The following is a 24,637-nucleotide window of genomic DNA, read 5'->3' on the forward strand; positions in this document are numbered from 1 at the left end:
TGCAAATATTCCTGACTGCACAGTGAAAGGTTAACCAAAAGCCCAAAAACTAAACTGATAAAGATGAAGCTAACAGTAACTTCAAGGGGGATGCGGGAGAGGAAGCACAATGGGAAACTAAGATCCATTTGAGACAATACTGAGGATGATCCTAAATAAGCATCCTTCCTGAATATGGCAGGAACCCCGATTCTGCATATGACATGTAAGAAGCTCTGTACTGGTGCCAAGTTTCCCAGGACAGACTCTGGGAGACAACAGTAAACTCTAATGTTACAAATGGTTTATGAATACCATGTTTCAGTAATTCTTAACAATTCACTTGGCAGGTTATTAATAAGTAGCCCTGAGGCATATGTAAGTATGAACAACTATGAAGCAATAAGAACTGAAAAAAGAAGCTGTACTTCTCACAAAGAAGGGTGGAGTGGGAGCCATACTTGGAGAGTCACTGCATTAGGGAGCCCAGGAGAGGAAACTTAACTCTTCAGGAGCTAGAAGGGGTAAGAAAGAACTCAACACTGAAACATTAAACTGAGGTAAAAATAAACTTGCCAAGTAAGGTATTTCAAACCTTCTATTTGATGTGTGTAAGATCCATGAAATTATGCCAGGAAATTATAATTTCAAGCAGCAAGAAAGCTACATGCAGGGTTCATTCATTAGCAAACTTAAAATATGCATCAATTCTTTGCTTTTTTCCAATGCATTCTTCATTTTCAAAAGCTCTGAAAGGGAGAAAGGAGAATATTCTCTAACAGCCAGCCTCTATTTGTAAAATGTTTGCCTCATTTAGCCTTGTATATATCACACAATTATATACAGTTATCTATAGTTAAATATGCTTTTACATATTTAATCAGCAAGCACTCTTTTGAAATGGACACAGTAAAATTTAACAATATGTACCTTTTTTCCTAATCATATTTCAAAAGCTTACTTATTAAATAGATAAACCAAAGGGAAAATATTCATTCTTTTACACTCCTATTACTATTTCCTGACTATTCTGTTTCAATTTTCTAAATTGTACACAGGAAAAAACTATCCACACTCAATGGTAAATGAAAGAATGCCAAATATTTGAAGAGAAGCTGAACTGATAGTTTACTACCCCAAAGTAACTCTTTGAAATAGAGTGCTGTCCCATTGTGGTTCCCATCCGTGGTGCCTAATGATTTTCCATTCACTTTTCAGCCTTGTGACTATCACACATACTTTTCAATATCCGACCACAAAGCGGAACACTTCCAATTTAAACCAGTAATAGTCATTACCCTCCTTAGGAATTCCTAATAATTTCTCAAACTGTATAGATATTAGAGTATCAAGGTGAGTTGTATTTTAAAGAATGCAAAGTGACTTCTCACTTCATTAAAAAAATTACTTCCCATAATTTTTGTAATAATTGATAGACGGACTTAAACTCACGAGTAGAGACAGACTGTTGTAAATGCATTTTAGGAACACACAACAATTTGTTATTCTCTTGCCAAAACATACTGTAGAGTTGTTGTGTTTCCCTATTCACTATAGAATAATAAACTTTTACACACAATGCTATGTTTTTATTTCCTCTTGATTCTTGGCCAATTCACTAAGGGAAAAGTCATTTTGTTGACAAATCAGAAAAAGTCCACACAGAGTATGCTGGAACACTTCCTAATTAATAACTTAAAAATAATCATGGAGTACAGAAATAATGAAGGGTTTGTGAAAACAGCAAAAGCAGGACAGAGGCATTAAGCAGTAGGTCAGGACAGCATGTATCCTGGGAAACCAGGAGTTCATAAAATCACCAGTTTGTTTTTTTTTTCTTTACGACCCATGGAATACAAAATTAGAAAAAACAGGAAATGCAAGCCAGCTTTTTGTAAAGAAAGAAACCCAAAGAACAAAAAACAATCACCAAAAAACCAAACTTGAAAAATCACAAATCACCCAACATTTGGACAATCAGCTCTAGCAAATGCCAGTAACCAAACGTTAGGAACATGTCATACATGGACACAAGTATCTTATAACCTCATAGGGGGAGCTACAAAGCAAGATGTCATTCCAGGAAATGCAAATTATATATATGGTGAGAAATTAAAGAGAACCACTGTGGAAGAGAAATTTAAAAGCAATTGGTAATGTGCCTCACAATCCGTCGTTTGAAGTCACCATAGAACACAGAAAGGCATAATACTCACGGGGAAAAAAATAAAAAATAAAAACGTCTCATCTACAAAATCACAACTGAGAAGAAGCACGATATTCACTACGTGTAGATACCCAAAGGTCACGGATACACACACACAAGGGAAAGGGGGGGGGGGCGCGGTGGTGGTTTATAATACTGAGATCAAATTTCAGCCGTCAGAGAAAAACTTTCTGGAGGAAAAGATCATATTATAGTGCTACCTCCTGCCAGCACCATCAGAAGTTCAAAGTCAATTAAAACTCTGGGAGCAAAAAACCGGAAACCCCTGCACGCCCATCTGAAGCAGGGGTCTAGATCCCGGAGCGACCTAGAAAGGCCGGAACCTGGAGGTTCCCAGCACAACATGGCTCCCAGCACCAAAGGTGATCAGCACCTGTATTAACGCTAATCCCCTACACCTACATTCTGCTTCACAGTCCGGGAAGTGCCTTCACGTCCACTCCTCACCCCTTTGGTGGCAGAATCGCAGTCCTCCGCTTTCACACGGCTTGCAGCTTGTCAAGTCTCTGCACACACCCTGCCGTTTTACAGAAGGGACGCAAGAGACTCATCTGCTCTCTCCTAAGATCCCGCCCGCGGTAGGCGAGGGGCCCGGGCCACTGTGGGGCTCGACCGAGTCACTAACACGCACAAGACACTTGCAACCTCGGAAAGTTCAAAGTACAGCACTCCGGGGGGAGCAGCCCCATTCGGACGGCTCCGCGAGCGGAACTGCACCGGCTCGGCCAACCCTCTCCGAGAGCCTCGCTCTGCCTCCTCCCAGGCAGGGACACCGAGCACCAGGTGGGAACCGAAGCCCGGCTAGAGGCACTCGAGGGTGCCGCTGCGACGGACGCCGCATCCCCACCGCCCTGCCGCTGCCGCTGCCCCCTCCCCATTCCCCACCCGGCTTTCCGGAACCGCTCAGCAACCGCCTCGTCCCGGGGCCCTTCCCCGTTCTTGACATCGGGCCTCCCGAGTAAGAGGATCCGCTCGCTCTGGCCCCGCTCCTGGCCCCTCTCCCCGCGGGGCCCCTCCACCCCAAGGCATTTCTGCGTCTCCCGGGGAAGGTCCGACTCCCGTCCGTGCCGCCCCAACCTTAAACTCCACAAAAGAAACCCCTCCCAAAGCCTCCCTCGGTTACCCCTTCCGTCCAGGACGCTCCTGAGGAGCACCCCTAAGATCAGGAGCCTCCCAAGAGCTACCTGCCTCTCACCTGGGCCCCTTCAGCCGCGGCCTCCTCGGAAGGTCCGCCTCCGGCCACGAGCCCCCTGGAGGGGGAACACCCTCTTCCAGGTGCCTCCTCAGGCGCCCTCGGCGCGGCCTCAGTGGAGGACCTCGGGCTGTTTCCTGGGCTCTGCCCAACGCCACTCCCTCCCGGGCCCGCACAGAACCTGCCCTGGCCCCCGTCGGGTCTCCCCAGCGCAGACTCGGGCGGCTGTTCCCCTCCCTCACCGACGTCCCCAGCCCTCGGATTGCCCCCCGCTCCGCGTCCCCACTGGTTTCCCAGAGCAGCGCGGCCGGGCTGTGGCACTGACTTCTCCAGCTCCCGGGCCCACCCGAGGGAGGGGGCGGCGGCGGCAGCGGCGCGACTCCTTTGTGACAGGTCCGAGAGAGCGGTAAAGATGGACGCGAGGCCACGGCGCTGCCATTACGCGCTGGGCCCACCCCCGCTTCGCACCGCCCCTGCCCTCCCTCGGTCCCCTAGGAAACGCCCCTTCCTCGGTGGCAAGCCCTCTCCCTGGAAGCCAATCGTCTCTCAGGAACGGTGCCACGTGATCACACGCTCCGGCCCGCCCCCCAAGCGCGAACTGGCCAATCCTCTTGCTGAAGTGGGAATGGCCCAATCAAGTCTCTCCGTCTAGCCTTCGGGACACCGGATTTCCATCTGTCCCCTGGGAAGAAAGAGAGGTGCGGATTGGGTTACGCCGCCGGAAGCGGGGCGGAACTTTGTTGTGGCGGTGAGGAAGAGGAAGCCCTGAAGGGTCAAAAGGAATACAAAAGCAAAGGCTGTTTTCTTTCTTTTCTTTTTTCCTTCTTTCTTTTTCACCCCCCCCCCCCCCAAAGAACGAGTGGCCTTAGCGGTGGCGGTTTGGGGTGGGCGCCGCCGAGGTGAGGGGGTCTCGCCTCCCGCACGCTGGTAGGTGAGTGCGGCCTGGGCCCTGGTCTGGCGGAGAGACCCGGGCTCCAGCTTCTTCCCTGAGGACACGGGGGGCTGCGACTGGTGTGAGGTATAGGGCCAGGCCCGCCCTCAGTCTGCGCCCTCGCCCAGTGTTCTGAGTCACTGGGGTCAGGGGCTTGCTGGGGCCCAGCCAGGGGGCAGCCGAGGGAGCCTGCGGTAGGGCATCCCAAGCGGGATGTGGGGAAGCATCCCGACCCCTTCCAGCGGTCTCGGGACTTCGGGCCTCTTCCTGGCTCTCTTCCACCGTTTCTGCTAAGTGGGGCCACCCCCCAGGCTCCAGGTGCGCGCCGGGCTCCTCAGGAAATGTGGGAGTCCCTGGTTGGAAATGGTTGAATCCCAGAACGCAAGTGTAGGATGGGAAACGCATTTATGATGTACCATGTACCGTTTGCTGTGCTCAGTGCAATTTCTTCTAATAGATAACAAACCAGCGTGCTCGTTTTGGAAAAAAAAACAAAAACAAAACCCCAAAAAACAAAACCCAAAACCAACCCCCCCCCCAAAAAAAAACAACAAAATAAACAGCTTAGGAAACTAAGACCATGGGTGGAATGATCTTGTTTGAAAGTTGCCCACGTGAATGTCTGTGCACACAGGTGTGAAGGTGGAGACCTACTAAGAGCAGTGGTTCTTAGCCTAGTAGAAAATACGATCTTCTGACGTCCATTTAAATACAGATTCTCTGACCCTACCCCCAGATAATCTGACTGAGTAGGTCTGGAGTTGGGACCCAGGGAAGCCAGCGCGTTTGCGCCTGGTGGTCAGAAATCCCAATGACCTGTTGTGTATCAGCTGTGAGGTAAGAGTTGTTCATCTTCAGCTGTTTGGCTTATTGATGAGTTAACAGGGACCCCATAAAATGGTTTGGAGGGCACTGCTTCTGAAGTCCTTGAAAGGAATTAGTGTTTATACTCCTTTTTGATACAAGGAATTGAGCTGAGATAAAGGCAGCTTTCACAGTCTTTCAACTAGAGCATGAGAGGAGCTGTTAGCAATTTCTAGGAGTCTGAAAGCAGAGGCTGGCCACTTATTTTTCTCAGCTGACATGTTGGTGCCTTAATCCCTTACAACCAGGAAGAACAACGTCAAGACCATTTACGTGGTTAGCAGCCTTTCCTTTCACCTTCTAAGAGTCTTGATGTTTGGTTAGAGTTAAGCTGCTACCTCATACTGAAAACTGCATTGCTGGTGAGTGAGGTTATTGAAGTGTGTGGTTCCACCAGAGGCTCAATCATACTGTAATTATACCTTTGGGGCAGCTGAATCAAATAGCTTCATTGTGCTCCCTCTTGATCACTTTTTGAAAATTCTTTGTCTTCAATTCTTAAATATGGTCAGTTTCATTCTTTATTGTGGGATGTGTTTTAAAGACAGTTCTTTGTTTTTGGTTTTCTGCATTTTCATGATATATCCAACTGTGAATGTGTTTTTGTTGTATTTGGTGTTTATCAGACTTTCAATTTGTGGATTAGTGTCTTTCATTACTTGTGTAAAATTCTTGAATTTATGATCGTATATTGCATAAGCCCCATTGTTTGTTGCCTTTGCTAATTAAACACAGACCTTTCACTCTAATGTATGTCTCTTACTCTCTTTTTATTTTTCCATACTACATCCTGCATGATTTCTTCTTCATTCTCATGTTATTTCTAATCTGTTACGATACCCTTGCACTGAAAACTTAAATTCAGGTGTTGCTTTTTTTTGGTTCCTGAGGTTCTGTTTGGCCCTTTTTCAAATATGCCATGCCATTCATTGCTTTACAGTTTCTTATTCTCTGCTGTTAATTTTGAAGCTCAGTTTTTATTTCTTTAAACACAGTAAGCATTTTCTTTTATGATGTATGTGTGTTAATCCCACTGTGTGAATTCCCTTTTGGTTTGTTTATTTATTTACTTTAAATATTTATTTATTCATGAGAGAGAGAGAGGCAGAGACATAGGCATAGGGAGAAGTGGGCCCCTTATAGGGAACCTGATGCGGGACTCGATCCCAGGACCCCAGGATCACAACCTGAGCCGAAGGCAGATGCTCAACCGCTGAGCCACCCAGGTGTCCCCTTTTGGGCTTATTTCTTTTGCTCATTATTCCTGCAGTTTTTCTTTCCACTTCACCTTTACCTTGAGTTCTTTGGGGGGTATGAGGTTCAGATGGAGAAGGAGGTGGTTGTCAGACTATAATCTGTGGATTCCTGGTTTTGACTTTTGTTTCTATTACTTCATAAGGTTATCAGAACAGCAGTTTTCATGGTCATAGAAATCCTCAGTAGAAAAACCAGTTTGAATATTGGGCTTAATTTCTGGTATCACCTTTTCTTGGGTTTTGGCCAAATTTTTTACTATCTTGTTAGCTTTTCTGTTTAAGAATTATTTTATTTTTTTAGATTTTAATTTATTTATTCATGAGAGACTGGGGGGGGGGGGGCAGAGACACAGGCAGAGGGAGAAGAGGCTCCCTGCAGGGAGCCCGATGTGGGATCTGGGTGGGACTCGATCCCGGGTCTCCAAGATCATGCCCTGGGCTGAAGGCGGCACTAAACCGCTGAGCCACCCGGGCTGCCCTGAGAATTGTTTTAAAAATTTCTTCCATTGTTTTTGTTCTATCATAGAGGTAGAAGATTGGTCTCAACTTCCTAGGCCACTATTTCTGGAAATGAATGCCTGCTTGCTTTTTTTCTTTTCTCTTTTAATTTGTCTTTAAAAAAAATTTTTTTTTTTCTTTTTTAGAAGGGAGGTAGGGAGTAGCCAAGGGGGAGAGAGAGAATCTTAAGCAGGCTCCATCCTATAACCCTGAGATCACCACCTGAGCCAAAATCAAGTCAGATGTTTTTTTGTTTGTTTTTAAAGATTTATTTATTTGACACATTGAGAGAGAGAGGGAGAGTGAGCACAAGCAGGGGGAGCAGCAGGGAAAGGGAGAAGCAGGCTTCCTGCTGAGCAGGGAGCCCAACATGGGGCTTGATCCCAGGACCCTGGCATCATGACCTAGGCGGAAGGGAGATGCCCAGCTGACTGAGCCACCCAGGCACCCCAAGAGTTGGATGCTTAACCGACTGAGCCACCCAGTTGCCCTAGCCCCCTTTCATTTTTATTTTGGAATGCAAATTTGTGATTTCAGGGAATTTTGAGTTAAAGATCATTTTTCTCTGTATACCTAAAAATTCCACACTGTTCCCTCTTCAGTGTCACAGCCACTGTCAGTGGTAAGCTTCCCTAATGCTTTTTTCTAGTCTTCCTTTTGTGAACCCCTCAGTGCTTTGCTTCTTTATTATAGAATTTAACTTCCTTCTTCTTTTCCTAAAATTGCTTATGTGCCAACCTTATCTCTTTTCCTGAAGGCAAGTTCCTCATTTGCTAAAAAGTGGAGTGCCAGTTGAGCACCTAGCACTCTGCCTTGTACATAGTAGATCCCCTGTAAAATTTACTTCCACAATACAACTGAATGAGTTAGTTGGCCTCGTGTGGTTTGTGTACTGCAAACCCTTTTTTTCCCCTTAAGTTTGGTCTTAGGAGTTACACAAAACCTAGTGGGATGAAGGTGTGGGGGGAGTATAATTTAGTGTGTGGGCTAGGTTCCAAAGCCAGCCCAGATGGTGAAACTGTATAATCAAAGCTGCCTTCGAAAATCTTCTAGGGAGGCATCATATTGGATGTAGGTATATCGGCACAGCAAAATTCCAACATGCCCAGGTTTTCTTCCAGCTTTGAAACAGATGCTGTTTTTCTTCCTTTGAGCCTCAGGTGAAGCAGCTGGTTTGTGTTTAGGAGTCATAATGGTTTTTTTTTTTTTTTAATATGACTAATATTAGAATCATACATAGTGAGGGAAATGCTTCTACAATGAGAGGCACACATGAATTGGAGAACTGAGGATCAGGCAAGGGGATCAGTATTTTAAGTTCTCATTTTCTTCCAGTGCATAAAGATGAATTCAGGGTACAAGCACAAACGATAAGACTGTTCTTGTGCTCTGGAAAGCTAAATGTATATATAGGTTTGCTTTAAAAAAATTTTTTTTAAGATTTATTTATTTATGATAGACACACACAGGGGGAGAGAGAGAGAGAGAGAGAGAGGAGAGGAGGGAGGGAGGGAGGGAAGGAAGGAAGGAGGGAGAGAGAGAAGCAGGCTCCATGCCAGGAGCCTGATGCGGGACTCGATCCCGGGACTCCAGGATCACGCCCTGGGCCAAAGGCAGGTGCCAAACCGCTGAGCCACCCAGGGATCCCCCCCCCCAAATTTTTTTTATTGCATGTGTTTTTTTAGATTGCCTGGACAACCAGAAGATTACTACAAATTGCTCTTTATGATAAACATTTTAAATATGAATGAAATTGCTTATGCTGTCTGCTGGTGTTTAGATTCTTTTAGTCTGGGATCCCTGGGTGGCGCAGCGGTTTGGCGCCTGCCTTTGGCCCAGGGCGCGATCTTGGAGACCCGGGATCGAATCCCACGTCAGGCTCCCGGTGCATGGAGCCTGCTTCTCCCTCTGCCTATGTCTCTGCCTCTCTCTCTCTCACTGTGTGCCTATCATAAAAAATAAAAAAAAATAAAAAAATAGATTCTTTTAGTCTCCTTTGCTACTGGAGTGTGCTAAATAAGCCTGAGTGTTAGATTGAGGATTACTTTGTCTAGTAATAAGTACTAGTAGTAGTCTTGTTAGTAGTTGTCATGCCCTGAAGTTTTAAAATCTATAGAGAAAGTCCTCTTGATTTGCATTCCCATGGCTTGGTACAAGTGACTTCTGGCCAGAAAGCTACCTATCTGGAATATAGTAGAGTTTGCCAGATGGCAGATTCCTCTTAATTGCCATCCTGCATTTTGAAGTCCCATGTGATTTAAATATCAGGGTAAAAATGTTGGAAGAGCAGTACTTAAGTATATTTACTGACAAAAGGAAAGTGGATTGGCCTGTTGTTTTGCTACCCAAAGAGAAGGCTTAGAACACCATAACACAGAAATCCGATTCCCCTTGGTGTATTTTTATACTGCAGTCCATCTAACGCTAGAATTAGGAGGGGGTAGCGGCCGGTGATGTAAACACTTAAGTAGTCTGCCATCACAGAATTCAATTGCATGGGAAACCAGATTATCATTAACTTGTATCATGGCACTAGCTAAATGGAATAATTTTTCAAGTCTGCAATAGCAATTAGTTTGGGGGTAGCAATTTAAGTTTTCTATTTTATATGGCATGCGGTGTAAGACACTGAGCCCATTTTGTCCCACCAACCTGGAAATTAAATACCACAGTCTCCAGTACAAACACAGGAGTGCAGTGTTTAACAGTTACTTTGGCTTGAAATATAAGAACTTTGTTTTTTTGGCTGTTAAGCAAATTTGAAAACTATGTTCTTTATTTGTGTCGGTTTGAAACTTTTAAGTTTGGACAAAATGATCTTGGTATGGTTTTGGTTTTCCATGAATTCCCTAATTGAGGAACTTAAATAATCCTTTTTAAAATAGTGTAATGTTTAGTTTGATAATTAAACTTGAATCACCTTGGAAATAAAAAAGCTGTGTGAGTAAATGAAAATTGACAGCGTGTATTCTTTTTACAATTAAGCACACTGAACAAAATTAATATTCCCAACATAAATCCTCTTCATTTCTACATGACTCTTTATGGTCCCATCCCAGACCCCTGGACTTTGTGTTTTGTTTTTAATTTTTCTAGCAAATGAAGGGGGTAAATTAGAGACTTGTGAAAATTTAGGTGGGTAGTAGGAATTAGAAATAAAGTTTAATTTTCAGTTTTTTCCCCACTTCCAGAAGGAGGTAAATGAGCTGCAGGTACTCATCACCTCTCTTTTGGAGAATAAACAACCAATGAAAATTAAGCTCTTGAAAGAAAAATGCTTTGTGTGGGCAACACTTATTCCTCAGTGTAACAGAGCATTTTTTAGTCAGTTGAAATTAAAGGAAAGTAGTGAGTTATTCTTGAGGAAGACATCAATTATATAATATAGGAAAGTGATTTAATTTTTGGTCCTGTGTTTCCAACTGCACAGTTTTTGTCGTGTTTAAATAGAATTCCCTACGGAACATAGAAGCTTGAGCAAATACGTAATGTCTACCATTTTCTGTAACTTTACATTGGATAATACCTCATAATATTCATGTGAGATCATTCTTCCCTGCTTCAATTCTTCAAATCCTTTTCATGGTTGTTTATTCAATAAGCATTTATTATCTGCCTAATATATGCCAGACACTGTGCTAATAAGCACTGTGGATACAAAGGGCCGTTGGAACAGTTGGAACAAATGATAAAACACAATGGGTAAGTGCTGCAATCAAGTTACAGATTGCTCCAGTAGGGGTGAGAGTAGAAACAGGGAGGCTAATGGCAGGCTATTCTAGTAGTCCTTGCTAGATAAGGTGCCTGGAAAGAGATTAGAAAGGAAAGGATTCTTTTCTTTTTTAAAGATTTTTATTTCTATTTATTTATGAGAGAGGCAGAGACATAGGCAGAGGGAGAAGCAGGCTCCCTGTAGGGAACGCATGCAGGACTCATCCCTGAAACCCGGGATCACACCTGAGGCCGAGGCAGACGTTCAACCATTGAGCTACCCAGGTGTCCCGAAAAGGATTCTTTTCTTTGAAAAAAAAGAGGATGGATTAAAAAGAAATAAACCTTATGAAGTACTAATACCAGAACTTGGTGACTGGTGAAATGTAGGAAATTGAAGGAGAAGAAGTTTAGGTTCACATCTGGGTTTTCAGCCAGGAAGCAGGATTGACCCATATTTATGCACTCCATTGTCTCTTACCTGTACTATTCACTTTGGTAATTCATGATATATACACTATTATCTGGTATTAATTAGTTTAAGAGTACTCATTCTTTTAAAGTTTATTTCCTTTATGTACCCCATGTAATCTGGCACAGTGCTGGATATAGAGTTTAGCATTCAGCACAATGTCCAGTTTATTTAAATTGAACTTCTAATAAAACAGTAAAATAGAAAACCATGCTAATGGGAAAATACAAAATTTCCCAATTATATATACACATGTAAATCTTCCCTACTTTCTCTGATATAATTCTTTGGTTTATATATATCTAATCTCTCTATGTTTGTATCACTGATCTGGTTCCCCTCCATTCCTTGAGTGCAGACTGTATTTCACTCACTCTTGTAACCAGTCCAGGGCTTAGCTTAGTGGTTTGTAGTAATGGCAAACCTTTTGAAGCATTTTATAAGCATGTGTCAAACACTGTGCTGAGTGCTTTGCATGAATTACCTTGTTTATCCTCACAAAAGCTCTCTATTGTGCAGGACTGTTTTAATCCTCACTGGTGAGAGCAACCTGTAGATGGGGGAAACAAGACTCTGAGGACTTAAATGACTTGCCCAGGGCATATGACTTGCATTTGGCCGAACTGAGGTCGCTTGATTTCAGACACAGTGTAAAGTCTATCATTACTTGTGCAGCCTTGTATAAGGAGACCAGCACAGAAGGTACTTGTTATATAGTGGGGGGGATTAGATTAGGTTAAGTGAAAGGTGTGTGAAATGAAACTTGCTTCTTGGCAGTGTGTATTGTCAGCGATGTTTTGAATCCTGAAAAAAACTTTCTGGAGAAGGAATATCCTGAACATTATCCAGAATACTCAGGAGTATGCCACTTGTTCATGAACATTTCTGTCCCTGTCTTTGACTTCTCCTAACATAGAAAGGTGACCAGATAGCTAGAAGTGCCACTGGTGGCATAGAAGGCAAGGAGGGAATGATGGTTGAAGAGCCCAGGAATGAGGACCTATGGAAGATGTGCAAAGTGTAGAAAGAGAGGATGGAGCCAGCTATATTCTAGTCTTGTCCCTTTTAAACACAGAAACTCATTATAATTAGGTCTGGCCATCTAGCTTGTTTTATCTATTTTGAGATCGAGGGACTATCAGGATTATAATACTAGCTTTAAAAAGTAGATTTTTACAAGTGTTCACTAATTTTAACTCTGTTTTTAGGAAACCAGCCCTTCGAAAGCAGTACTTTCTCTCAAATTCTGAAGCCATTGTCTTTCAATTTCCTTTTTTTTTTTTTTTTAAAAAAAAAAAGATTTTATTTATTTATTCATGAGAGACACAGAGACATAGGCAGAGGGAGAAGCAGGCTCCATGCAGGGAACCTGATGCGGGACTGGATCCTTGGACTCCAGGATCATGCCCTGGGCCCAAGGCAGGCACTAAACCACTGAGCCACCCAGAAATCTCCATCGATTTCCTTTTTTTTTTTTTTTTTTTTTTTTATGATAGTCAGAGAGAGAGAGAGGCAGAGACACAGGCAGAGGGAGAAGCAGGCTCCAAGCACCGGGAGCCCGACGTGGGATTCGATCCCGGGTCTCCAGGATCGCGCCCTGGGCCAAAGGCAGGCGCCAAACCGCGGCGCCACCCAGGGATCCCTCGATTTCCTTTTTTAATGTGCTTCTTTATTTTCATTTTTGGTAACCATCTCTGATTCCTGCCCTTGTCCCTGTGGTGTGAAAGATGGTTAGTAGCACAGACTCAATCCTTTGGGTAGAAATTGAATTCTAACATTTCAGAGAAAAAGATTGATGAGAAAGAAAGTAAGAATTTCTTGGAATCCCTTAAATTTGTCTTTTTCCAAAATTAATTTTTTTTTAAATTTTTATTTATTTATGATAGTCACACAGAGAGGGAGAGAGAGAGAGAGAGAGGCAGAGACACAGGCAGAGGGAGAAGCAGGCTCCATGCACCGGGAGCCCGACGTGGGATTCGATCCCGGGTCTCCAGGATCGCGCCCTGGGCCAAAGGCAGGCGCCAAACCGCTGCGCCACCCAGGGATCCCGTCTTTTTCCAAAATTGATAAGTGTTAGGAAGATTGTTATTTCTCTAGAGTTTATATTTCAAATTCAAAGCCTTTTACACATATATCTTGAAGGCTTTGTCCCTTGAGTTTCAGAGATCTTTGTTAAAGTTAAGTGAAGGTAGGTTCTTTTCCAAAAATTCAATAGGCCATGAAAATTAATGATTTTACTTTCTTCATTTTGAATTACAAGAGTAGATCATACAGTCCGAATTCTTATTTAGATAGAAGCATGAGAGATTCTAGGTTTTTAAAATTTTGGCCTATTGGAACATTTTTCAAAATTAACATATTTCATTTTTTAAAATGTACAATGAGAATGAAGAGATGCATTTAATAGGAATGCCAGGGCATTGTCATATCCTAATATTTCCCAGTTTTAAATCCTACGCAATCTGATAAATTCACTGCTTTGAGACACTATTATTTTCTCCATTTCATAAGATTAAAAGAACTAGGGATTGTTTGGCCCAGAAAAGTGATGGATTAGGAGGAACGTGGGAGTTGTCCTCAAACAGTTGAAGCATTGCCGTGTTGAAAAAGGACTTGGCTCCTTTTTTGTCCAGTGGATTGATTTTTTTTTTTTTTTTTTTTTTAGTGGATTGAATTTATGTGTGGAACTTATAGGGAGATGAATTTCAGTGCGGTTTAAGGAAAAACCATCCTACTGGTCAGATCTACTTAGGGAGTCAGTTGCCTGGGAGTGAATGCATTGGTCCCTGTTAAAGTTTTAGAATATGGGTTGGATGAAAATTTCTGGTATGTGTGGTAGATTTGTATGTTGGACGGAGAATCATTTTAGATGGGACACAAGCTGACCCACTCTGGATTATTTCCCAGGAATAAGGGTGAGGGGAAGAAACCAGATAGCCAATTTAGGGTAAGAGAGGAGAGCTGCAGCCAAGCTAACAGAGGAAGAAAGGGGGATATCGAGGGTCCAGTATGTCTCTCCCACTCATAAGAGCCCTAGTTTAAGACATTTAAAAATATGTTGGCTCTTGTTTCATAAGAGGTTATTCTGCAGAAGTTGAGGAATTTTTGGCATGGCTAGCAGAGATGGAATAATTCTGTTTCTATAACAGGGCTCTGTCTGGAGACATTGAATGAGGCTAAATCACAAGTGTTCAGCTTGTGGGCTTTAGGTGGGAACAATAGCTTCTGTCAATGGATTTAGTTTTCTTTCTAGTAAATTTCAAAATTCTCTCTTAAGGTTGTTAACACTGAACTAAACTGCTGCAGTGAAATTTAGGCTGAAACTATTTTCTTGTTCAGAATGTATAGATTTGCTTTCTCAGCTTCCATTTTCATCTTTAGTAAAATGTTTACATGAACATTTTCAGCCTGGAATTTGGTGTAGGAAGAAAGCTGAAGTTGACATGTCCTTCTTTTCAACCAGGATCCCAGGTTTCTGAGGAAGGAGATGGTGAAGTGGATAAGAGTATGACACTTTTACATCAGACCTGGATTTTATTCTCAGCTCTACCATTCACCACCTTTTATCATCTTAGACAAGTGGTTTAACTTCTCTAGAATCCCATTTCTTCATCTGTAGAGAGATAATATTTTTCATAGAGTCAGTGGGAGCATAAGTGAGATAATATACATAAAAATGTATTTAGTGCATGGTAAGAGGTTCAATAAATGGCAGCTACTTTATTTTTGTGCTGTCAGTAGAGACAGAGCAAGAGTGGGAGCAGTGGGGGGAAGGGTGGAAGTAGAGGGAGAGGAGCAGGGGGAGGGAGAGAATCTTAAATAGACTCTGTGCAGAGTGCAGAGCCTTACAAGACTTAGTCTCATGGCCCTGAGATCATGACCTGAGCTGAAATCAAGAGTCAAGATGCTTAACTTACTAAACCACCCAGGCATCCCAATAGTGATTTACTTTTTTTATTAGGGGTCATTTTGGAATGGACATTGAGTTGATGTACTAGTAATGCAGAATATCTGTTTCCTGGTTTTTGTTGTTGTCGTTGTTGTTTTAAGATTTTATTTATTTATTCATGAGAGAGACAGAGAGAAAGGCAGAGACACAGGCAGAGGAAGAAGCAGGCTCCATGCAGGGAGCCCGACTTGGGACTCAATCCTGGGTCTCCAGGGTCACGCCCTGGACTGATGGTGGCGCTAAACTGCTGAGCCACCTGGGCTGCCCTTGTTTCCTTTTTGGATGTAATTAATTCTATGATTAATATAACATGTCTGAGTAGAGAGTTTATTCCACAGTTCTTCAAAAGGAAAGAAACTAGCAAAGAAAAGAAAGGCTTAAAAGGAGTAGTGCACACTCTAGCATTATTCCCTTCTCCCTTCCTAGAGAGATTCAGGTAGAAGTATCTAGATTTGAGAATCTTGTGCATCAAGATATGCATAAAGTGTTTGAGGTTATCGTGTCAGTGAGAAAAGAGAGGAATTGAAGATAGACTCTTCAGTGGCATAGATCTGTAACTCACAGGACGGGAGGTCAGGAAAGAGATGGAGGACTCAGCGTAGTCTAGAGCACAGGACATTGAACCTGAAGTTGGGAGATCTGGGCTCTAGTCTCACTGTCTCCGTGTGGGGTTTGTGTGCCTCTAGGTGTATCCCTTGTACAGACTAGACTTCATCTCCAAGGCTCCTTGAATACCTGAGTTTCTCCATTCTGAAAATATTTGGAAACAATAACATGCAAATAGAGGTAGTGGAATGTTCCTGAAACAGGAATTTCAAGAAGAAACAATGTCAGATGTCACAGAAATAAAGGAAGATGAGATCTGGGAAAAAGATAGGATACCCAGGAGACCAGTTTGTCTAGAGAGGGACCAAGAAGTGTTGGACTTACTATGGAACAGAATGTAATGAATTATTCCAGGTCCTCTCACTGACTTTGTAAATAACATAAATGTTAATAAAACTGCCTGATACATTAACAAAAATGCAATCATGTGCTTTCACCAATGATCTATAAATTAAACAACTCAAAAGATTTCTTCAAGGTTGAAGGGAATTTTGAGGTAGTCTGTTGCTAGGTGAGACAGAGCTATAGCTCCTTGTTTCAAGTGCAGTTCTCACTTGAAATGTTTCATTTGTTTTTTGTAGACCGATTATTCCATTATGGATGGAGGGGATGATGGTAATCTTGTTATCAAAAAGAGGTTTGTGTCCGAGGCAGAACTAGATGAACGGCGTAAAAGGAGGCAAGAAGAATGGGAGAAAGTTCGAAAACCTGAAGATCCAGAAGGTATATGTATGGGGTTATAGTTTGGCATTCAACATAATGATCTCTAATCTTCCCAATAGTCCTGCAGAGTAGGTACTAATGTCCTCACTTTGGAGCCAGGGACTGAGGCTCAGAGGAGTGTAAGAACCTATGTAAGGACTTCGTAGCCAGGAGCAGAACCAGAGTACTCACTGTCTGCTCTCCCCTGTCCTACCTTCCAGAACATTCTGCCAGTTTGTTCCATCTGTATAGGTGGATGCAGGATCTGAGTGACTGAGAATGTGGCTGCTGTGTAGGGTTGGGCTTGACCCTCAATCCAGTTAACTGTCTCAGGCCATGGGCCCTATTGACATTTGTAGTTGCCTTTGAGAACTGCTGGCCCCTCTCTGAGATCCAAAGCAAAACTGTGGACTTTGTACTATTTTTGTGTTATCCTTGCCCTCAGATCATGCAGAGACTTGACTTTATCTTTGAAATCCTTTGTGATTCCAAAATAATGTGAAAAATTCTAAAGTATGTGCCTTTTCTTCCCCCTTCCTTTTTCTCCCTCCCTCTTCCTTTCAGAATGTCCAGAGGAGGTTTATGACCCTCGGTCTCTATATGAAAGGCTACAGGAACAGAAGGACAGGAAGCAGCAGGAGTATGAGGAGCAGTTCAAATTCAGTAAGCTTCAGAAAACAGTCTGGCATACCCTGCAGGGCCTTTTCGATGCACGTTGCCTCATGCAACACTTTTTCCAATTGGCCATGGAACTGTCTTATCTAGTCCCTAGATGTTCGTTTGGTGGGAAAGAGACAACCTTCTGCCTTCTAGAGCACAATGAACATTTTTGTTTAGAGCTCAAGATACCCATTTTAATTCTGTGCTAATGTCTGGTAATGAGAGAAATGCCTTGATTTTATGCTGTTACCTCTCCAAAAGCCGAGGTGTTTACAAATTCTTCTAATCCTCTAAAGGATCTGCTGCTTATTAAGAAAAAAAGAAGGAAAAATCTTATTTGACTCTCTTTTCCCTTTAGCCTGCTAAGTATTCCTTGTTCAATTATTTCCTCAGAAAATATGGTAAGAGGCTTAGACGAAGATGAGACGAACTTCCTTGATGAGGTTTCTCGGCAGCAGGAACTCCTGGAAAAGCAACGAAGAGAAGAAGAACTGAAAGAACTAAAGGAATATAGAATATCCTTTGTACTTTGAGAGAAATCTGTATGGTGTCCATTTTCTTGTCTATGTCTATGGATTTGAGTTTCTTCACAAATCGAAAGAAAATAAGATTTCCTACCTAGTGACCTTTGAGTTCCCTTTCAACATTGATACTCCCATGCCTGAATAACAGGCAGTGATTTGTGCGGTTACATGGCATGTGCAATTGAAAGTCCAGATTCTTTAGGATTAACTAAAGGCCTAAATCCTAATAGTCAGTACCAGGGTATTTTTGCCTCGTGGGATTAGACTCTAAAACAGATGGGCAATGCAGTAAACTCATCCAGGGGAGAAATTGGCTTCTGAGTTTTAAAAGGAAATGTTTAGCAACTCTCCTGTGTCCTTATTAACACCTTCCCTAGAGGTGTAGCCTGGTCTGTCACCACAGAAGGGTAGAGAAGACAGCAAAGATGACTTCACTTTGGCTCAGTGTTGCCTTTTTGTCTTCCACTTGCATGTCTGAATCCCACCTAGAACTTGGCTGAGTTGGAATTCTCAGTTCTATGTGCCACATCCCTACCCTCAACTCATCACACTGCCCTTGCCCCCAAATGTCTTCTTTTTCTGCTCTTTTTGATTTCGGTAACTTGCCCCCAGGTGTCCAAACCAGAAACTACCTCCAAAAAGAATGTTCTCCAGGTCTGTGTAGTTCAGCTTTCTCTGGCTTTTGGGACCACTGTGACCATGAAATTGATCTCTGCTTCTGCTCGCGTCTACCACAATGTATTCTCAAGACAAGAGTCCAAAGGAACATTTGAAAACATACCTGGAATCCTGTTACTTTCCTATTTAAGACACTAGTGGCTTCCTGCGGCATTTAGACTTGAGTGTACATTCTTAACAGGCCCTACATGATATAGGCCAACCCACCTTCCTGTTGCATCTTAAACTCCTTCATGTTTACTATACTCCAGCCTACTGGCCTTCTTTCTGTTCTTCTCATACTGAGCTTTGTGATTTCATTTCAAGGCCTCTGTTTTGTTTTTTGGCTTGGAGTGCTCTGCCTTCAGATTTTACAAGGCTGGAGTTTTATAGCACTTGGGTGTCAGCCCACATCTCCCTTCCTCATAGAGACCTTCCCTAAGCATCTCATCTAAAATTTCACCAAACTATGTCACTATGTATGATGTCACTTTTTAATAGTAACTTTCATTCCTGAAAATCTTAATTTAATTTGCTTACTGGTTTCTTTGCCTCTTTACTGCTGGAATGTAAGGTAAGATGCATAAAAATAGGGACTTGGTCACCACTGATTTCCCTAGTGCCTGACATTGTAGGTTCTCAGTATATATGTGAACAAACTCCTAGGAGAGGTTAATGAAGCCACTCTAGCTTTTTTCCTGGCTTATTTGAGTATTTCAGGCTTATATGTTGAATAACCTCCCTAATGTGATTGAACAAGCTTTTCCTCTCAATTGGTGATGCGACTGCATGTATATGCCAGTTGGTTTTGTTTGTTTTTACAGGGAGCATGCAGTAAGTTTCTTTAAAGAGCTATGTAGGAGAAGATTTGGACTGATCCCCAGGGATTTGGTTTAAATTAAGGTGACTGACAACAGTTGAGATAAGGGAGCAAGCAGCATGGTGCTACAAAACCTGCTCTGAACTGGTAGCAAAAGATGGGGCTTCCAGACCCAGTTTTCCTAGGGGAATTCTGGTATAGCATTTATGATTGGAATTGATGGAAAATCACACCTCAATCCCAACTGTAGGGTTGAGGCTGACTCTTCTGGAGCTCCCTTCCGCCACTGCCCTCCCTGGTGACTCCAGAATAACAGCGTGCATTGATGTTTGTAGAGATGGGCAGATATATGTATTGCATTGTCAGGCACCGGACTTTTTCCTCCCAGGAAATACGTTAATTACACCGATCCCTAGGATTATGTCTTGTTTTATGTGCTTAGTTTGGCAGGCTAACAAATAAGATGTAGAGTGTCTCCCAAAGCAGCATTCTGGGGAGTAGTGTTGGTTTGGTATGAATGTGGTTTTCAGTTCAAAGAAAAGAATGAACAGGGCAACAGTAAGGCGAAAGAAACTTTCCTGCCCTGCTAACATTACAGTACAACACTGGAGAGGCCCCAGGGGTGTTGGCTTTTGTTGGAAACTTGGTAAGTTCCTGCCATCTAGAAAACCTGAAGAAAAGCAAGCCTTCCAACCCAATGATACATAATGCACTAATCCTGGCATGCAAGTAGCCAGAGACGTGTTGAGATAGGAACTGAAGGATTAGACGTTTGTTTATTGAAGCTCTAAATCAGGAGCTGGTTCTTGGCTCTGCTTGATCATTATAATATGATACATTTTATAATGTGATACTTGTGAAGGCAGATAAGCTGTGATTTGTGCCCATATGAACAATAGAACTCTTGTTTTCTTCAGATTAAACCAGCATTTAGCAATATTATATGTTAAAACTATGTAATTTAAAAAATGTCTCATCTGATGAATTCCTTGAAATTTCTGAGATGTGTTTGAATTTTTAAAGCATTTAAGGGGGAGAGGAACCTAAGGGGGAAAAAGTGGTTTATATGTTGGCTGTGGATCAAAAGTAATATTTTACCCCCCTCCCCAAAAAAGAAAATGCTGGAGGCTTTTTTTCCACTTTAAAAGAATAAAAAATGAAGTGTTGGTTTCTGTTTGTGTCCTATTATTATAAAAAAACATGCGTCTTTTTTTTTCCATTTTTGGGAAAAAATATTTGTCAATATTAAGAATTCTAAGAACTTATCCTTTAATGATGGGTTGCAGGTAAAAATCAGCATGCTTGTGGTTTCTGGCGGTACTGGAAAGATGAAACCTGATTCTTTTCGTTTTTTTTTCCTAGAAAACCAAACATGTAATGTTAACATATTATCAGTTTCCATGTTGACTCTGAAACCATTAAATTGATGAAATTCAGAATAGTACTGAGCATTTTGCATAATCCCCATTGAATACTGCAAATATTTAAGGTAACTGCTGCTTATATGACCAAGACTTAGTGCCTGAAGAGTGATCAGAATTAGAATTTCCTTATTTCTGGTGCCCAGTTTTCCCCATTGTTCAAAGACCATATACCCCTCTTGCCCAGCCCTTTGGGCTGATAATACCTGCTTCTTAGATTTCTTGGTCACTAGATGTCACTATTTTTCCAGTAAGGCACTGCTGCCTCTTGAATAAAGAATTGCACCACATCCAACACTTCTGTCTGTTGCCTAATGGGTTGTGAGAGTATGAAATGGAGGGAGGGGAGGGGCTGGTGGAGAGAACAAAAGAAAGTGACAGACTTTGACAGCCAGAGATTGATGTCAGGTCTGCAAGAAGTGATCTTACAAGTGAACTTATTGTGCTTTTATTTTTTTAGAGAGATATTTATTTATTTTAGAGACAGAGAGCATGAGTGGGAGGGGCAGAGGCAGAGGGAGGGAGAATCTCAAGCAGGCTCCTTGCAGAGCAGGCGTGGAGCCCAGTGTGGGGCTCCATCTAGAGACCCCAAGGTCTTGACCTGAGCTAAAACCAAGAGTCAGATGCTTAACTGACTGTGCCACCAAGGCCTCCTGTTTGTGTTTTGGTTCTTGTGATATATATGCACTGGGTTTTCTCATTAAAATCACCTTGAAGATGGTGTTGAAAACAGTTTCCTAGACCTCTGGAGGTCCTCATTTCAATAGGTTTGGGACAGGGGATGGACTCTGGTTTATAATGAGCCTTACGGTGCTTCTGGTGTTGTCTTATACCAGCAGAGGAGTTAGTCTTTGTGATGTCCAAGATTGAATGCCACTGATACTTGATATATCATAGGACATTCTGCAAGACTTGATTTTACCCTTGGGCAAAAAAAGCAAATATTTAAATATTTTCAGAGAAGCCACATTTTCCCATGGCATTTCTGTTTCTTAAGATCCTTGTTTTCTCCAGCAAGCTGTGGCCCTATCCTTGGGAAGGTTTTCTGACCATAATTCAAGATTTTCACAGAGAATCAGAGGAATAAAGTTTGCTTCTCTGTATTATATTTGGCTTGATTTGCCTTCTTCCTCTGTGGTTACCTTCATTTCTCTTCAAATCAGCTGGGATATGACTGGCAGAAAAAAGAAGAGGGCATTGTTTTTAATATAAATAAGCTAAACATTACTCGGCAGAGCTGAAGTACTAATGGATTATATACGTCTGTCTTCTCTTGATTTATCATTGTCCTGCTATAGCTCTTCTTTTTACCTAGTCTGACCCTTAACCTACAACACAGTAATCTCAACAAAGTTGGAATTTCTCCGGAAAATAAGAAGGAGGTGGAGAAGAAAGTGGCTGTGAAACCCATAGAAACCAAGAACAAGTTCTCCCAGGCAAAGCTGTTGGCAGGAGCCGTGAAACATAAGAGGTCAGCCAGCTCTCACACAACTTGGATTTCCCTCTGACTCTAAAATGCCACCGGTAATGGTAGCCTGAGCAAACAGTTGCCTAAGCATCAGTCTTGGTGACGTTTCTTTGGTAGTCCTACCTCTCTCTCCCCTTCTAGATTTGGTGTCTCTAGCCTTTGGGCCCTGTCTCTTTGATTTTTCGTTCAACATAATACTAACTACTCTTCATCGGGCACCTGTCATGTAGCAAGCATTGTGTTACGTGCTTTCCAGGAATGATCTTACTCTTCCCACAAGTCTATAAAGTACAAATCTGATTGGCTAAGAACCTTTGTCCCAGATCACAAAGTAATAGGAGAGGTGGAGGTCAATATTTGAGCATCTCTTTCTAGGCAAACGAGGTAGCAAGTTGTGTGAAAGGATTTGGGTAGGGTGTCATGGGAGCAGGGAGGAGGAAGCCCGTAATTCCTTGGAGAGGGCCTCTGAGCTCAGCTTGGGGAAGATAGGGAAGGCGTTAGAGTGAGATCTTGACCAGGTAGATGACTAGGGCTTTGACAGACAAAGGGAAGAGAACATCCTTGGCAGAGAGAACAGTTGCTGCAAAGCACTGTAGCCCACAAGACCATGGAAGCTATGACAGCTGCACAGACCTGACTGGGCTCCTTGCTGATTGATGTGCGGTGGCAGCAGTGCCTAGAGGTTTTGAGAAGTTCTGTTTTAGGTTTGCTCCTCGCTAAATCCTCAGATGTCACCAAAGTGATGAAATCTGGTCATTTCAGTTTGACCAACCATACCATGGACGAAATAATGTTAAGTTTGAGTGCAGTCTATTAGGAAAATCAATGTGGCACATTGGCAACCAGCCACATGTTTTCAGGGGAGTGCACTGATGGACTCTTATGGTTTGGCGCACCATTCATCTGCTGCAGATGATCCGGAGAACATTGCTTACAGATTAAAATGTCGTCATGGTTTAGCAGTGGAGGGGAGGAGTAGCAGTAGCCTGAAAAGTGCTATCTGAGCCATGAATTATTCCTTTGAAGTTTTTTTGAGGGGGCGGGGGTGGAGGTGGAGCAGAGGGAGAGGCAGAGAGAGAGAGAGAGAGAGAGAGAGAGAGTGTTAAGCAGGCTCCATGCCCAGTGTGCACTCCATCTCTTAACCCTGAGATATATGACCTGAGCCGAAATCAAGTCAGATGCTTAACTGAGCCATCCAGCCTCCTCTGTTCAAGTTTTCACAGCAGCTTTCATACCTGGCCCAGTGTCTTAGAATTTGGTCCTGGGTCAGTTTTACTGGACTTCAGCAAGAAAGGGCTCTGTAGGTGGGCAGTTCTCGGCAATGTCTAGCTGCTAGCAAAATGGATGTTATAACTCTTTCCTTAGTCCTTAGCTCACCTTTTATTAGATCATCATTTATTGTTGTTTTTTTTGTGTGTGGCAAGATGCTAAATGAGTCTCCTGGAGCAGGAGTTCTTCATCTACCCAGACCTGAGTTTATTAGAATCACCTGGGAGTTTGTTAATATGGATTCTAGGCCTCTCACTAATTCTGGTTCATTAAGTTTGAAGTGAGGTCTTGGAGTCTAATTTTTCAAGTTGTACGGATGATTCTGGTACTTGTGAAAGAAAGTCTGATACCTGGCATGTGCCTAGGGCATGATCAACATGACAGCCTACCTCTGTGCTCCCTCTCCCTGCCCTGCCATCCTCGCCCCATGCTCTCAAATCTGCTTTATCATTCTTCATGTCTTTTAGTAGTTTTGGAGTGTGTGTATGTGGCGGGGCGGGGAGCAGGGAGCGGTGTTGTTGGTGTTTGGTTTGGTTTTGGCTACCTATATAGGTGTCCATGAACAGTATAATAGCTTGCTTGGTTTTGAACTTTATAAAAATGATTTCATTCTGTATATAATATATGAATTTGGTTTTTTAGTCAAAATGTTCCTGTTATTGAAACAATTTTGTGTATTCATGTATATATAGCTGTAATAAGTTCATTTTCCCTGTTTTATAATGGTGCCTTATATGAGATACCAAAATGTGTCCACTCTCTTGTAGATGTATATTTGAACTGTGACAAATGATGTCCAGAGGTCTAGGGCATGCTTTGTTACCTATGTGCAAATGTTTCTCCAGAGCTCTGCTATCTTGGCCACCTGTGGCTATCTAAATTTAAATTAATTAGAACTAAAATTTAAAACCCAGGTCCTAGGGCACTTGGGTGGCTCAGCGGTTGAGAGTCTGTCTGTCTTGGGCTCAGGGTGTGATCCCAGGGTTCCAGGATTGAGTTCCGCATTGGGCTCCCTATGAGGAGCCTGCTTCTCCCTCTGCCTATGTCTCTGCCTCTGTGTCGCTCATGAATAAATAAATAAAAAATATATATATTTTTAAAAAATGTAGTTGACATATTTTATATGATGATTTGCCATTCATGTGTCCTGTTATATGCAAGGTCTCCTATATTTTGCCATTTTTCTACTGGGTTATTTGTATTCTTGAGGGTTCATATGTTTGTTTTTTTTAAATATGGTCCTGACTTTTCCCCCCACAGTTTATAGCTTTTGTTTTTACTTTCATTAATTAATTTTAAGGTGGTCAAATATATTTGATTTTAAGGTGGTCGTTTTTTTTTTCCTTTTTAAAAATGTTTTTTAATTATTTTTAAAGATGTTATTTATTTATTCATGACAGAGAGAGAGAGAGAGAGAGGCAGAGACATAGG

General features: G+C 42.4%; 2 protein-coding genes across 6 annotated transcripts in view; one reads left to right on the top strand and one right to left on the bottom strand.

Moving 5' to 3' along the window:
* RSPRY1 (ring finger and SPRY domain containing 1) overlaps positions 1-3,877 on the bottom strand; it is a 45,748-nt gene extending 41,871 nt beyond the window's left edge. The window contains exon 1 of one of the 4 annotated variants that reach the window (XM_041766143.1): positions 3,724-3,877. The gene's annotated coding sequence lies outside the window, so the exon portion shown is untranslated. The other 3 variants (XM_041766145.1, XM_041766142.1, XM_041766144.1) reach the window with 3 other exon arrangements.
* The window catches only part of PSME3IP1 (proteasome activator subunit 3 interacting protein 1), a 35,189-nt gene continuing 13,398 nt past the window's right edge, over positions 2,847-24,637 (top strand). Inside the window, exons 1-5 of one of the 2 annotated variants that reach the window (XM_041766147.1) lie at positions 2,847-2,989; positions 16,267-16,408; positions 16,952-17,050; positions 17,441-17,562; positions 21,807-21,940. In XM_041766147.1, the coding sequence (XP_041622081.1) occupies positions 16,282-16,408; positions 16,952-17,050; positions 17,441-17,562; positions 21,807-21,940 (482 nt within the window). In that variant the 5' untranslated portion in view covers positions 2,847-2,989; positions 16,267-16,281. Of the gene's footprint in view, positions 2,990-4,125; positions 4,330-16,266; positions 16,409-16,951; positions 17,051-17,440; positions 17,563-21,806; positions 21,941-24,637 lie in introns of those variants that run through there. The other variant, XM_041766146.1, reaches the window with a different exon arrangement.

This window comes from Vulpes lagopus, chromosome 8 (genome assembly GCF_018345385.1).
Source record: "Vulpes lagopus strain Blue_001 chromosome 8, ASM1834538v1, whole genome shotgun sequence".
Classification (NCBI taxonomy): domain Eukaryota; kingdom Metazoa; phylum Chordata; class Mammalia; order Carnivora; family Canidae; genus Vulpes; species Vulpes lagopus.